Source organism: Haliotis cracherodii, unplaced genomic scaffold (genome assembly GCF_022045235.1).
Source record: "Haliotis cracherodii isolate W230 unplaced genomic scaffold, xgHalCrac1.p SCAF_8, whole genome shotgun sequence".
Lineage (NCBI taxonomy): Eukaryota > Metazoa > Mollusca > Gastropoda > Lepetellida > Haliotidae > Haliotis > Haliotis cracherodii.
Window position 1 is genome coordinate 10,439,867 of NW_027266341.1, and position 16,044 is coordinate 10,455,910.

The window sequence follows — 16,044 nt, forward strand, 5'->3', positions numbered from 1 at the left end:
CCAAATTGACAACGGGCGATTTGCAAGTTTCGCTACTAAGGCAGGTAGTTGCGGAGGAGGGCATATTAGCATATTAGCATTCATGGACATACTAATGATGCTACTGCCATAAACTGCCTCTTACAATGAAGCAGTGAGGCTGATGCAGAGAATTTCAGATTGAAACACAAATTGTGATTGGACCCAGATGATATTATCATAAACTGTAACATTCTCTCTCATTGGCTGCTTTGACAACTTCCTTTTCCTTATTAATGGTGGACATCAGAAGTAATACCGTGTCCTTGGAGATTGTTTCAATGACCATCGGTCCACACATCTGAAAACGTGTGTCAGCTCATGTTTTTGTGAATAATCCCTTGTAAAAATTATACTGATAATGCATCAATCCAACACCTTATGTCACGTGTTACAACGTATATGTATTTACTAGAAACACTTCAAATGATTTATCAAAGTGGAAATCTGTTCATCAGGATGATTTCCAATCTCATTAAAATCAGATCTTAGTTCTCGCTATCGCTAAACAAAGATCTGAGGACATCCCATTACGGGTCTCGTCCGAACAACCTTTCGCGAATTTTGACCGACCAATGAAATGACTGACAAGAAATCAACATTGGCCAATCAGAAGGCAGCTTTCGAGCTTTATGATTATATCCATACAATCTAGGCCATCTATGAGCCATTCCAGAATGTTCTTCTAATCAGTTTTAAATTTTTAAATAAAAAAAATATGTCAAAATATGTTTCGGAGCGTAGTCGCCAGTTGGATACTAGTGTCGTAAAGCTCGAGAAAGCTGCCTTCTGATTGGCCAATGTTGATTTCTTGTCAGTCATTTCATTGGTCGGTCAAAATTCGCGAAAGGTGGTTCTGACGTGACCTGTAATGGGATGTCCTCAGATCTTTGTTTATCGGTAGCGAGAACTAAGATCTGATTTTAATGAGATTGGATGATTTCAGGTGGTACATCTGGGATTGCACTGTGATCTGCGAACTGATTGGTCGTTGATAATGAAATGCAGTTATAGGCGATGTATAAGGAGTTCTGGATTTATCAAATATCACACGGCTCAAGGATATCCTTCACGAATATTCCTGATATTACACACTACAAGCGATTGGTGGAGAACTTGTTTGTTGGCAGCTGGTTCAGAACTCCGACCAATCGGGATGAATGGAAGGTGGGCAGCACATTCAGGTTGTTGGGATGTCGGAGCTGGTTCCGGGACGAGGCCCCCTCCTCGAAGTCTTCGGGGTTGATGTTGGGAGCGATGTAGGGTTTATTTTCATACTTATCTTGAGCTAGTTTTTTGAGACGATGCATCTCAAACATGCCAAGTTCATCAGTAAATTTATAGAACCTGCTGTTTTTATTTTGTAGAAGAATATGAGGCGATTCCACCTCTTGTATTCTACCTTCAGAAATCACCTGTGGAAGAAAATACACCTTTGTTACATATTATCCAAACACTGTTGCCCTGGCAAAGTAAATGTTTCTAAATTAAAATCATGCACTGTTTTACACACTGGCAGGTTGTCACATAAGGATGGTACGCATCAAACTGCTTACAGCAAAGCTTTAATTTATCTGTATCAAGGTTCGTATCAGGCAGGGGAGCCATATGTATCAGCCAGGTGAGCTATAACTATCAGTGAGCTATATCAGGTGAGCTATATGTATGAGGCAGGTGATCTATATCAGGTGAGCTATATCTATCAGGCAGGTGAGCTATATCAGGTGAGCTATATGTATGTGGCAGTAAGCTATATACATAAGGTAGTAAGCAATATGTATCAGGCAGTAAGCAATGTATCAGGCAGTAAGCAATGTATCAGGCAGGTGAGCTATATCAGGTGAGCTATATGTATGAAGTAGGTGATCTATATCAGGTGAGCTATATCTATCAGGCAGGTGAGCTATATCAGGTAAGCTATATGTATGAAGCTGTAAGCAATATATCAGGCAGTAAGCAATGTATCAGGCAGGTGAGCTATATGTATAAGGCAGGTGATCTATATCAGGTGATCTATGTGTATCAGCATGGTGAGCTATATGTATCAGACAGGTGAGCTGTATGTATGAGGCAGGTGATCTATATCAGGTGGGCTATATGTATCAGGATGACTATATGTATTAAGGTACTCACCATGACCCTATCTGTATCTATTATTGTATCAGGCAGGTGAGCTATGTGTATCAAGGTACAACGCTCAAATTTAGTTCTCAGCAGCTTTTGTATAATTGTATTGCACCTGAAAAGGAACAAAATAATATTATTTTCATATCAGTTGGATATTCATAATGAAGAAAACACAGCTGCTAATTTCATTCTTAAAATATATTTTCAATTACCTTCAAACCAAAATGTTCTTTACTTAATGGTTCATTTAGAAAACAGAATTTAGCGCAATATTTCTCTATCTGTTCCATGCAATTATTTCAACCATAGCAAAAGACCTTTTTTGGTTTCTAACTGTGTCTTTATATCATTTGATTTCCTGGATTCAGACAAATAATAAGGGATTATTATATGTCAGTTTTCATATCATACCCCATATCAACCTGAGACCTCCATATCAACCCAAGAGGTATGATACGGAAACTGCCATATAAATAACCTTTTTATCATATACCATGACATAAAATTGACTTCAAAACCTTTTCACCTTGTTGGAAGTCATTGTGATAGGAAAGCTAGCTGATCAGATGACATCAAGCTCCTTCCCAGCACTTGACACCTTCGTTACACCCTCGGTAACATTGCTGCCACCAGTGTGGGCGCGGCCATTACAAGAATCTTGAAATTTGCCCTCTAACCCCATATGTAGTAATGTTTATACTTTTGTTAATGTCTTTGGGAATGCCATCATATTTCAATTTGAAAAGGTTTACGACTGACCATGTTTTCCAGATAGATTTACTTTGTTGTTTTGATAATCAAATTGGTTCGAGATTGCAGACTAACAGAAAATAAACCAACTTCTCCCTTACATTCTTACTATATCAATAATAGTTTTAATGAAACAGAAATTCAAACTGACAAACGAAGAAAGTAATTTAGCAGCGATAAGTGTATTCGGCGTCACGACAGCCGTCACTTGTTTTGTAAACATAACGGTCATTTGTTTGCGAGTTCAACTCCAAGCATGGTTGTGGCCACCTATTCACAGTGGGGAGTTTTGACTGGTGGCAGCGATAGTATAGAGAGCTCCGGGAACGTACTATCACTGTGAGGAGCTTGCAGATGACATATACTAAGGTAATTTCTTACCACCCGGGCTGATATCAATTGCCCTTTCAAAATGCATTGACAAGCAATATCAGCCCAGCAGGGCCTGTGATACGGGTCTGGTTATTACACCCCATGTGATATGTTGGCACTATTTTATCACCAATAGGTAAATGATAGCATGAATTCTTCACATGGTCATTCTAACCAACTCACTTGTAATCCAGACTGGTGGTAGGTTCTTCATACACGACAATCTTGGACTGGCGAAGCATAGCACGGGCCAGTCGCAGTAGTTGTCGATGTCCGGTGGAGAAGCTGTCGATGACGGTGCTGATGTCAGCGTATAGTCGCTGTGGCAGCGTTTCCACGAAGGAAGACAGATTCACCTGGCGGATGTGAAGGTAGATGTGGGTGTCTTGGTATGATGGGTCTCTCATGACTTGCTAGCATGGCACATATATTTGATCTTTGAATAATTTAAATCTAAAACAATAGCTTGTCTACATTGTGGTAATATGCAGATTTGCACAGTGTGAACATAATTGTTTACGGTGATACTTCGATAAATGTAAACAAATATTGAAATCAATTCATAATTAAACAGCGACCTCCTACCTCCTCCAGGACCCTCCACACCTGGGCATCCGTGTACCTCGAGATCGGGTCCAGATTCTGGCGCAGCGACCCCGTGAACAGAGTAGGATTCTGGGAAATACACAGATGACAACATAGGAACTCAAAGACACTTATACTGAAACATGACAAACAATGTTTCACAAACGTAAACAACTGATACATTATAATCTGACTGTTGAATTTTCAACACCATACTTCAGGATGTTTCCAAAGGTAAGGGGGCACGGGTGGCCCAGTCGTCTAAGGCGCCGCGATTCGCTGTGCAGAGTCGCCTCCCTTGGGCACGCCAGAAACCTATTATTGTGGGTTCAAATCCCGGTTCGCCTCGATTATGTTTCTAGGTTTGTCAGCACCATACCCATGCTCATGGGTTTCACCTAAGTGGTAAACGTCTGAGACCAGCATCACTTCGGGCTTTCCTCCCATATTAAGCTGACACGCCGCGATATAACTGGAATACTGTTAAAAGCGGCATTAAACCCAACTCACTCACTCACTCACTCCAAAGGAAAACTTCAATTATCTCCCCTTTCTTCTGCTCCATTAAGTTGACTACATACATTTGTGCATGGGTAGAATGACTCTCATATCAGGCCATTCATTTTCTGATGCTTATACAGATCAATTTTTTTTAAATTTAAATAAAATGTTACCACATGATCTCTTATTAGTATTGTGTTAGGTGGAATAAAGTAAACTTCCAAATGAAACAAGTCAGGGGTTACCTCCCTTACCCTATTCACAAACTTTCTTTTGAAATACTTGGTAAACAAATTTGGGTGAGACGGGAGAAGGGAGGGACAAACTGGTGGGATAGTGAAAGAATGATTGGGTTGGCCTAGTAATTGATTTTTTACTATAAAATCCCAGCACACCCCTCCTTTTAGCTGTTGCCTCTACCTGTTGTATAACAGCAATCTTGTCCCGGAGACGCTGCAGACTGACGTTGACAATGTCTATGCCGTCAATACGGACCACGCCTATGTAGTCATGGAGACGGAATAGAACAGACATGAAGGCTTTCTGCTCAGCTGCCGTCTTAAACATTATGCCCATCTGGAAGCAACAAAACATTATTATATAAATCAATCTTAAACACAATATGCATATTTGTTATATCCCTGTGTAATGGGTTTTCGGACGCTTAGAAACATTCATAGTTTTCCCTCTAATAACATGAACAACACTAGAACATCTTATTCACTTATAAAAGACAACTTTCTCGTAAAAACAAGCCATCATCTGAGTATTTACAATGTCTGTGGGATGCTTAACCCCCTGTTAGCGCGAGCAATTGCGATAAACTAGGATGTTCAAAAATGTATCATGTCCGTAAACCTATGTTCTGACAATAAGTCAAATATTTTCCAATATTCTATGTTAAACTTGTTCTCTTTTGAACACACCCAATCTTGTGACAAGCAAGTGTCACTGAGCACCTATTCAGACATGTTTTCCCCACAGGGGCATGGATTAAAATGTCAAACTGACCAGGAAATTCTGGCATGAATTATAGACATGAATCACTTTCCACAATTTGCTATGGAAAACACAGCAGGGTTCGAATTTAACATGTCTACCAGTCTGTGACAGTACTTCCTTGGCAGGACTATAGTGATCTCTCCATGTGGACTACTACCACCTTTACCATTAAGATCGTTCTTGCAGACTAGTGAACATAAATGGTCAGTATGTGATTGTCTGCTGTTAACGCCTCACTCCATATTCCAGCTATATGACGACGGTCTATAAATAATCGAGTCTAGACCAGACAATCTTGATCAACATCATGAGCATCGATCCACGCAATTGGGATACGATGACATGCATCAACCAAGTCAGCGACCTTGACCACCCGATCCTGTTAGTTGCCTCTTATGACAAGAGTAGTTGCCTCTTATGGCAAGCATGGGTTGCTGATGGTTGGTTGGTTGGTTGTTTAATGCCGCACTCAGCAATATTCCAGCTATATGACGGCGGTCTGTAAGTAATCAAGTCTGGACCCGACAATCCAGTGACTGACATCATGAGCATCGATCCAAGCAATTGGGATCGATGACATGCATCAACCAAGTCAGCGAGCCTGACCACCCGATCCTGTTAGTTGCCTCTTATGACAAGTGTAGTCGCTTCTTATGGCAAGCATGGGTTGCTGAAGACCAATTCTAATCAGGATCTTACAGGTGAGTGATCATTAACATGACCAGGGTATTACTATGAATGAACATCAGGTATGTACACTGAAGAATCTCTACCCACTTCTATTGTTAATACTGTTACACATCTCACCTTTTCCTCGGCCCGGATGCAGCACCACACCCCCTTGAGGGGTGACGGCCCTTTCCCTGGGTGTGACACGGACACACCCTCCAGGGTGATGATCCCGTACTGGGGCCACATCAGGGACGGCTTCACCTCCGTATCCACGGCAACGTCCAGCTCGGGAGACATCTGGTAATACTGAAGTAACCGCTCGGCCGACTTCATCTGAAACACGGACATTATGAAAGGGAGTGTTGTCAGTGGCTTTGTTGTCATGCTGGTAGGCCTTAATAGAGTCATTAAGAGATTTTAGGCAAAATATCATCAAAAAACATAAATTTCCTTCTTTTTTAAATGTCAGCATTTTCATTGAGTCCACATTTTGGAAGTCAAGTGATCAAAATTTAATCCCCATGTTTATTGTATACATATTTTGCCACAGATAACATTGAGTTGATGAATGCTCCCAAATACAACAGTCTCAGACAAACAAACCTTTAGCTGGCAACATGAGCAACACCCTCCACATCTACGGGGTATGATGACACATTATCAGTAAGGTGAGACATAGTCACCTTCTCATCCCTTTTTTGGTGAGTTTATGTTAAGATAAATATTGCATATCAGAGGATTATTCTGTCCTGCATATCCCAGGAGAGGGAGACAAGCATGGGGTACTGGGGAACTATTCTGCCCTGGAATCCCTACAGGGAGACAAGCATGGGGTACTGGGGAACTATTCTGACCTGAAATCCTCACAGGGAGACAAGCATTGGGTACTGAGGACCTATTCTGCCCTGGAATCTCCACAGGGAGACAAGCATGGGGTACTGAGGACCTACTCTGCCCTGGAATCCCCACAGGGAGACAAGCATGGGGTACTGAGGACCTATTCTGCCCTGGAATCTCCACAGAGAGACAAGCATGGGGTACTGGGGAACTATTCTGACCTGGTATCCTCACAGGGAGACAAGCATTGGGTACTGAGGACCTACTCTGCCCTGGAATCTCCACAGGGAGACAAGCATGGGGTACTGGGGAACTATTCTGACCTGGAATCTGTACAGGGAGACAAGCATTGGGTACTGATGACCTACTCTGCCCTGGAATCTCCACAGGGAGACAAGCATGGGGTACTGGGGAACTATTCTGACCTGGAATCCTCACAGGGAGACAAGCATTGGGTACTGAGGACCTACTCTGCCCTGGAATCTCCACAGGGAGACAAGCATGGGGTACTGGGGAACTATTCTGACCTGGAATCCTCACAGGGAGACAAGCATGGGGTACTGGGGAACTATTCTGACCTGGAATCCTCACACGGAGACAAGCATTGGGTACTGGGGACCTATTCTGACCTGGAATCTGTACAGGGAGACAAGCATGGGGTACTGGGGAACTATTCTGCCCTGGAATCTCCACAGGGAGACAAGTATGGGATACTGGGGAACTATTCTGACCTGGAATCCTCACAGGGAAACAAGCATGGGGTTCTGGGGACCTATTCTTCCCTGGAATCTGTACAGGGAGACAAGCATGGGGTACTGAGGACCTATTCTGCCCTGGAATCCCTACAGGGAGACAAGCATGGGGTACTGGGGACCTATTCTGCCCTGGAATCCCTACAGGGAGACAAGCATGGGGTACTGGGGAACTATTCTGACCTGGAATCCTCACAGGGAGACAAGCATTGGGTACTGAGGACCTATTCTGCCCTGGAATCTCCACAGGGAGACAAGCATGGGGTACTGAGGACCTACTCTGCCCTGGAATCCCCACAGGGAGACAAGCATGGGGTACTGAGGACCTATTCTGCCCTGGAATCTCCACAGAGAGACAAGCATGGGGTACTGGGGAACTATTCTGACCTGGTATCCTCACAGGGAGACAAGCATTGGGTACTGAGGACCTACTCTGCCCTGGAATCTCCACAGGGAGACAAGCATGGGGTACTGGGGAACTATTCTGACCTGGAATCCTAACAGGGAGACAAGCATTGGGTACTGATGACCTACTCTGCCCTGGAATCTCCACAGGGAGACAAGCATGGGGTACTGGGGAACTATTCTGACCTGGAATCCTCACAGGGAGACAAGCATTGGGTACTGAGGACCTACTCTGCCCTGGAATCTCCACAGGGAGACAAGCATGGGGTAGTGGGGAACTATTCTGACCTGGAATCCTCACAGGGAGACAAGCATGGGGTACTGGGGAACTATTCTGACCTGGAATCCTCACACAGAGACAAACATTGGGTACTGGGGACCTATTCTGACCTGGAATCTGTACAGGGAGACAAGCATGGGGTACTGGGGAACTATTCTGACCTGGAATCTCCACAGGGAGACAAGTATGGGATACTGGGGAACTATTCTGACCTGGAATCCTCACAGGGAAACAAGCATGGGGTTCTGGGGACCTATTCTTCCCTGGAATCCGTACAGGGAGACAAGCATGGGGTACTGGGGACCTATTCTGCCCTGGAATCCGTACAGGGAGACAAGCATGGGGTACTGGGGAACTGTTCTGCCCTGGAATCCTCACAGGAAGACAAGCATGGGGTACTGGGGACCTATTCTGCCCTGGAATCCGTACAGGGAGACAAGCATGGGGTACTGGGGACCTATTCTGAACTGGAATCCGTACAGGGAGACAAGCATGGGGTACTGGGGACCTATTCTGCCCTGGAATCCCCACAGGGTGACAAGAATGTGATACTGGGGACCTACTCTGCCCTGGAATCCACACAGGGTGACAAACATGGGATACTGGGGACCTATTCTGTCTTGGAATCCACACAGGGAGCAAACATGGGGCACTGGGGACTTATACTGCCCTGGAATCCCCACAGGGAGACAAGCATGGAGTACTGGGGGCCTATTCTGTCCTGGAATCAACACAGGGAGACAAACATGGGGTACTGGGGACCTATTCAGCCCTGGAATCCCCATGGTGTTTAGTCAACAGACTCACCTCAACCAGAGCAAGTTGCACACATGCAGGAGACGCTTCTCACCTTGAAGTGCACGGCTGCCGACTTCCTCATGGCAGGGTGCTGCACGTTGAGCAGGTTGAGGGCGTAGAAGAGAGACAGCCCCACCAGGCTACTTGGCATCCACACATCTGGGGAACAGACAGAATTGGTTCATCAAACTATCTATTGCTACTCTCCATGGCATAAGGACAAAAGGAAACATCAGTGAGGCCTCTCTTTCATAACTTAACTGTTTCTTAATGACAAATCATAAGGTAACTTAACTTTCAATAACAAATTTAACAGTTGTTGCAGGAAGAAAACATTTACACAAAATTTTAATATTACTACACAGCTAAAAAATTATAATGCACTATCAATGATTCAAAATTAATATCTACTAAAAATACTGCACTATCAAGAATTCAAAGTGGATACATACTGAAAATCATTAGCCTCACCATTTTTTTTTTATCCAAAACACATTCATAACTTTATGTCAGACTATAAGTAGTTGTACCACCGAAGCACTGACATTTGCTAAACACTTACCTTGATACTGAACAACCAATATGGCGCCAATGGTCACACTGACCACAACAAGGAAGGCGATGATGTCGACTCTCATCCCGAACCATCGATTGGCTGCAAGGTGAAGGTAACATGCTGCTGTACTACGGTCCTGGCTTACGTCGAAGTTGTGCAGGAAGCGCTGCTCCACACCGAAGGCCCGCAACGTCTGGATACCCTCCATACTGCTGATGATGTGGCCGCCCACTGCACTCTTGGCTGAAGGTCACAGAAATAGATATAACAGAGAGAAATGGCGTTTAATATCACATTCAAGATCATTGCACTTTCATTGCGACGTGCATGCACATGTTTGTGTGTGCCTGCTAGTACTAGTCTGGTGTAATGCCAGTTTTGTAGTGCCAGCCCACTGTGATACCATGTTGTAGTTTAACATGAATACCCCACTCATCCTCCTAGCTCGGCACTCAACAATATTCCAGCCATATGACAGTGGTCTGTAAATAAATGAGTCTGGACCAAACAATCCAGTTATTGACATCATGAGCATCAATTTAGGCAACTGAGATATGAGCCTGACCACCCAATCCTGTTAGTCACCTCTTACAATAGATTCCTGAAGATCAATTTCTAATTCCGGATCTTTAAGGGGTGTATTGAATACTTATTTGTGAAAAAGATACCCAGGTACTTTACACATGCAATATTCTCAGACAATAGGATCGGAAAAAATACTGGCGCAGTAGTCCTGACAATGAACCAAACTACACAATTAAGATTCAAGATTCCCAATTCAGCCTTTTTCCCAAATATTAGACTATTTTTCATGACAGATTATTGTATATCGTCCTATGCATCTTACATTTGTTTACAGCTGTTTCAGGTTCTTCTGGGGATGTCATAAAATGATTATAAAATGAAGTGAGTGAGTGAGTGAGTTGTGTTTAACGCCGCTTTGAACAGTATTCCAGTAATATTGCGGAGTGTCAGCTTAATGTGGGAGGAAAGCCTGAAGTGATGCAGGTCACAGACGTTTACCACTTTGGTGAAACCCACGAGCACGGGTATGGTGCTGACAAACCTAGAAACATAATCGGGGCGAACCGGGATTTGAACCCACAATAATAGGTTTCTGGCATGCCAAAGGGATGCAACTCTGCACTGCAAATTGTGGCGCCTTAGATGACTGGGCCACCCGCACCACCTCATAAAATGGACTCTGCATTAAGCAGACATTCCTTATGATTATCAATAGGGTTTTGTTGTTAAAATTTACACAAGAATATTCCTTACAATCTGCTCAGCCAACATTCCAGTATTCACAGAGTACTTACATGCCAGTTCGATCTTCTCCACGTCCTGTGTTGACTGGTGGAAGTAGTGTCGGGCCACGATGAAGGCAACGGTCAGCGGTGTGACCACCAGCAGCAGCCAGTAGTTAGTGGCCCCCACCACGACCACAGTGGCTATCAGCACACTGAACGACTGCAGCACAACATACAGGGATCAGGTGAAATGTGGTTTAATGTCACATCGAGGATTATTGCACTGAAGGCATGAGCAGTAATACACGTCATACGAGACGTAACAACACACCAACAGCCAACACTAGGAAGTCGACTGCCAGAGAAATCCAAGAAATACACATTGTAACTACAGCCAAATAACGAAGTCAGACATTGTAATACTTGTATCCCATGGTGAAGGTGAAATTGGGTTTAACGTCGCGTCCAAGATTATTGCACTTATATAGCGACGTGCATGCATGTGTGTGTGTGTGTGTGTGTGTGTGTGTGTGTGTGTGGCTGCTTGTACTAGTCTTGACTGATGCTGATTTATAGTGCAGGCCCACTGAGATACCATGCCGCAGTTTAACATGAATGCCCCACTCAGACACAGTATACTGTATACTGACCAGTCCTTGTTTTAGCCCCTTAATGCTGAGCGCCAGACAGGGTCACAACAAGTACCATCTTTTAACGTCTTTAGGTATGACGCGGCCGGGTATCGAACCCTGGACCTTCCGCTCTCCGGGCGGACGCTCTACCACTAGACCACGGAGGCGGTCTTGTATTCCATGGAGTATTACAACAGATACTGTACATGATCAGTATATGCCCAGTGCTAGTTGTGGTGGGTTAATCCCTCAAGAGTCCTAGCCAATCAGGTATCATATTTCCAGGCTAACCTAAATGTAGATATCTTTGAATTTTATGAGAGGAAAGGCCTATCAATAAACATAGAAGTGTAGGTTTGAAATTATTCTGTGTCAGAACTGAATACTTATTGCTGTCTATAGTACATATCTCACATTTTTATCAAATTATCAACGTTTAATTATATATGAAACATTAACTTAATCAACCCAAGGCGACACTTTTTTTATTTCTTGGTTTACGGATTTCAAACTCATTTCAAAAGTGAGGCAGGCCAATTAATAAAAAAAAAAAAAAAAGCCTCTCACATTTTTTTTACCTGAATTTTGTCCTAAAAAGTTAGGTAGGTATGAAAAAAAATATCCTGGCGTAATAAAAGTAAAATAACTCAATTTTTCAAGAACATTTTATTATATCCCTTGCACTCAGCTTGTGCAGGGATGACAACATAACAATATTCATGTCATGGGTGGAAATGCATGAAAGACGCTGCTATTTTGGCAGCAAATGCATGGGCAACGTTTAACTCTTTCAACACCAGCCAACCAGAAGATTACTGCTGTGACACCAAGTTCCCAGAGACTGTTGTGTGATAAATGAAACCAACATTTATCAATGAATTATCTGCTGAAATTAACATCTTTGCTACTACATGTTTGGCCATACACTATTTGAAAGGTCTAATTAATCCTATTGTTTATAAATATGAAAGTTATGTGTATTTCATTATTTAAATAATTCATGAACAACTAAATAAAGTTCGTTTTAAATATATAATAATGTAAGCTAAAACATTTATAACGTCCAAATTTAGCGCAAACCTAACGATTTTTTCGGCAAATATAAGAATTCATAAAATCCACTTCCCTATTTCTTTTTAATTTTCATTTGTTTACGTTGAACATTATTTGAAAAAGAATTACAAATAATATCTGTCATCACCCATTTCCCGATGATAGTGGCTGTCCGCTCACTAACATGAGGAAATACCTCGGTTTTCAAAGCTTTGTATGAATAACACATACGTCCTGCCATGTCAGTATACATTAAAAAAACTTATATTGTTTCACCGACAAAATCTGCTACAAGGTTCGTGATTAGTCAAATTTAAGCACGTGACCTAAGGCAGCTAATCAAATTACAGCAAAGATAATTTTCAGACTTTGGCGAAAGGATTGTGTTAAATCATGTTATTCTGAACGTTTTAGCATGAAATCGCGATCTATATTAAAAATATGGAACTTTATGGATGTATAGTGCTAGGTTACGAGCTGTGATATAGATTTCTTATGCATATATTTTGGCATTAAGACATCGTGTCCGAGCCGAGAAATCCAGGCGACGAAAGCCGAGATGTCATTTGACTTACGATATGCGATCGCATGAAAAGTTGGAAATAATAACTAAGATGTCAGTTTGGCAACTTTTATAGATACATTTTTGATGATTTTATTACTTTATAAATAAAGACGTTTCAGCCCGTGAGGACCCGTTGTCGAAGTGTGTCCGAGAATTTTATTTTCAATAACATTGTGGGAAATAGTGTCAAGTGAATATATTTTTAATCTATAGATAAAAAAATGATAAAATCAAATGGAATAGGTATTTCAGACATTGTGAAATGTGATAGATTTAATAAATGAATGATATGACAAGTAGGTTAATATAATTATAAACCATTTTGACGTGGCTTGGACGGTTTACCGTGCGGTGTGACTTGTGTCTTTGAACGGCCAACAGTGTTGAAATAGTTAAACTGGTCACCACTGCGCTTTGCGTTGACAAGCTTTGATGGTATAAAGAAGGATCCCAGCAAGAAATATCAGAGTGACTTCCCTTTGCTTTACGCTCGACGAGGAAAAGAAATCTTTTTTTGTTTGAACTTTTTGTCGAAAAGATCGGCGGTAATAAAAAAAAGGGTAATTTTCATTTTTATTTTTTTTTAACATTTGGACTTTGAAAGAGCGGCGCATCCGTAAACCAACAAATAAAAAAAATGTCGCCCAAAGAAGCTTATGTCAAATTTAATATACACTATCCATAGATACTTAAATTATTTGTAATATTATTCCTACCAACCCAAGTTTAAAAAGCATTTGTGAAAATAACACAAATATGTGAAAAGTGATTTTCGAACATACCTGTATACAGTCCAACAGTATTGGTGGCATCGTGTCCACAATTCCTACATCCCTCAGAAAGCGGCTGAGGACACCACCTGAATCCAGGAAAGACATGGTGGTGAGGTTAAATGGGGTTTAAATGGCACTTATATTGTGACGTGCATGCATGTGTGTGTGGCTGTTTGTACTAGTCCGGACTGATGCCGATTAATAGTGCTAGCTCACTGAGATACCAATACGCAGTTTAACATGAATACCCCACTCAGACACAGTATACAGACTCCGAACTGACCAGTCCTTGTTTTAGCCCCTTTATGCTGAGCGCCAAACAGGGTAACCACAATTACCACCTTTTAACTTTCCTTGGTAGGACGCGGCCCCGGACATCAAACCCCAGACCTTCTGCTCTCCGGGCAGACGCTCTACCACTAGACCACGGAGGCAGTCGGAAAGACATGGTACATCCAGAAATGACCCAATATGCACATCCACCATTTCCAAGTATGCAAAACATTGATGTGGGGACATTACCTAGACTGTTGATTGACAGAAGGCCATGGGGGTCTCTAGGACGGAGGTGAGGGGGAAGGGGGATGTGGGGGACATTACCTGGACTGTTGATGTCAAAGAAGGCCAGGGGGGCCTCCAGGACGGAGGTGAGGGGGGAGGGGATGTGGGGGACATTACCTGGACTGTTGATGTCAAAGAAGGCCATGGGGGCCTCCAGGACGGAGGTGAGGGCCAGGTTGTGGAGCACCTCAGCAGCTCGGTTGGCCAACCAGAAGAAGAATCCCGCCTGCACGAAGCTGAGGAGGACTGTGAAGAAGACGAGGCCCAGGTAGATATACACCTTCTCATCCAGTATCCAGATGGCCGGACCAAACATTGTCACGTTGATCACACTGCTCTCATTGTGGCTCTGGAAGTTCTCAGACCTACAGAGAGAAGTATCTGTTTAGTACTTTCAGTAAAAATCATGTGTGGATGGATGCAGAATAACATCAAACAGGTTCAGAATAACATGAGTGAGTGTATGAGAGAGTCTTGCCTTATGCCGCAATATTCCAGCAACTCACGGTGGGCACACCAGAAATGGGCTTCAGACATTGTAACCATGTGAGGAATTGACCTGGGTCTTCGGTGTGATGAGCAAACACTTTAACCACTAGGCTACCCAACCATCTCCAGAATAACATGAAACAGGCTCAGAATAATATGATGTTTGTTTGTTGTTTATCACTGCACTCAACAATATTCCAGCTATATGACGGTAGTGTATAGCAATGGAATCTGGACCAGACAACCAAATGATTGATATTGTGAGCAACAATCCAGATTTTGAGGAAAACAGAAAGATCTAAAGAATGTGAATATGTCCTTACCAGTAGGCTAGCCACCACTCACACAGGACAAATCCTCCCTGTAACAATCATGATACACACATTAACACTGCCACATCAAATACAGGCAATCAGCAATGACGATGTATTATTGTCTCAGAGAAACTAAGGGCTAATTTGATTGTTGTTATATTCCAGCTATATATTCTTTAAATAAACAAGTCTGAACCAGAAAATCCAGTGATTGACATCATGTGCATCAATCTACGCCATTGGGATACAATGACATGCATCAACCAAGTCAGCGAGTATGACCAGCCGATCCCTTTAGTTGCTTCTTGCGTCAAGCAGAGACAACTCTTGTGACAAGTATGGGTTGCTGAAGACCAATTCTAACCAGGTGAGGTGAGGTGAAATGGGGTTTAACGTCGTGTCCAAGATTATTGCACTTATATTGTGACTTGCATGTACGTGTGAGTGTGTTTGTGTGGCTGCTTGTACTAGTCCCGACTGATGCCGATATATAGTGTTTGCCCACTGAGATACCATGCCTCAGTTGAACATGAATACCCCACTCAGACACAGTATACTGACTCCGAGCTGACCATTCCTTGTTTTAGGCCCTTAATGCCGAGCGCCAGACAGGGTAACAACAAGTACCATCTTTTACCGTCTTTTGATATGACGCGACTGGGGATCGAACCCTGGACTTTCCGCTCTCCGGGAGGACGCTCTACCACTAGACCACGGAGGTGGTCAATTCTAACCAGGATCTTCATAGGACA

General features: G+C 42.8%; 1 protein-coding gene across 2 annotated transcripts in view; it reads right to left on the reverse strand.

The window, feature by feature from the left end:
- Positions 1–918: 918 nt before the first annotated feature.
- Positions 919–16,044, reverse strand: part of LOC139449811 (ATP-binding cassette sub-family C member 4-like) — a 68,466-nt gene continuing 53,340 nt past the window's right edge. For both annotated transcript variants that reach the window (XM_071231348.1, XM_071231349.1), the window contains exons 18-29: positions 15,302–15,339; positions 14,607–14,854; positions 13,938–14,014; positions 10,975–11,125; positions 9,662–9,898; positions 9,152–9,258; positions 6,163–6,360; positions 4,774–4,929; positions 3,853–3,942; positions 3,451–3,623; positions 2,152–2,257; positions 919–1,433 (exon numbers count right to left, since the gene is read on the reverse strand). In XM_071231348.1, the coding sequence (XP_071087449.1) occupies positions 1,113–1,433; positions 2,152–2,257; positions 3,451–3,623; positions 3,853–3,942; positions 4,774–4,929; positions 6,163–6,360; positions 9,152–9,258; positions 9,662–9,898; positions 10,975–11,125; positions 13,938–14,014; positions 14,607–14,854; positions 15,302–15,339 (1,902 nt within the window). In that variant the 3' untranslated portion in view covers positions 919–1,112. The remainder of the gene's footprint in view (positions 1,434–2,151; positions 2,258–3,450; positions 3,624–3,852; positions 3,943–4,773; positions 4,930–6,162; positions 6,361–9,151; positions 9,259–9,661; positions 9,899–10,974; positions 11,126–13,937; positions 14,015–14,606; positions 14,855–15,301; positions 15,340–16,044) is intronic.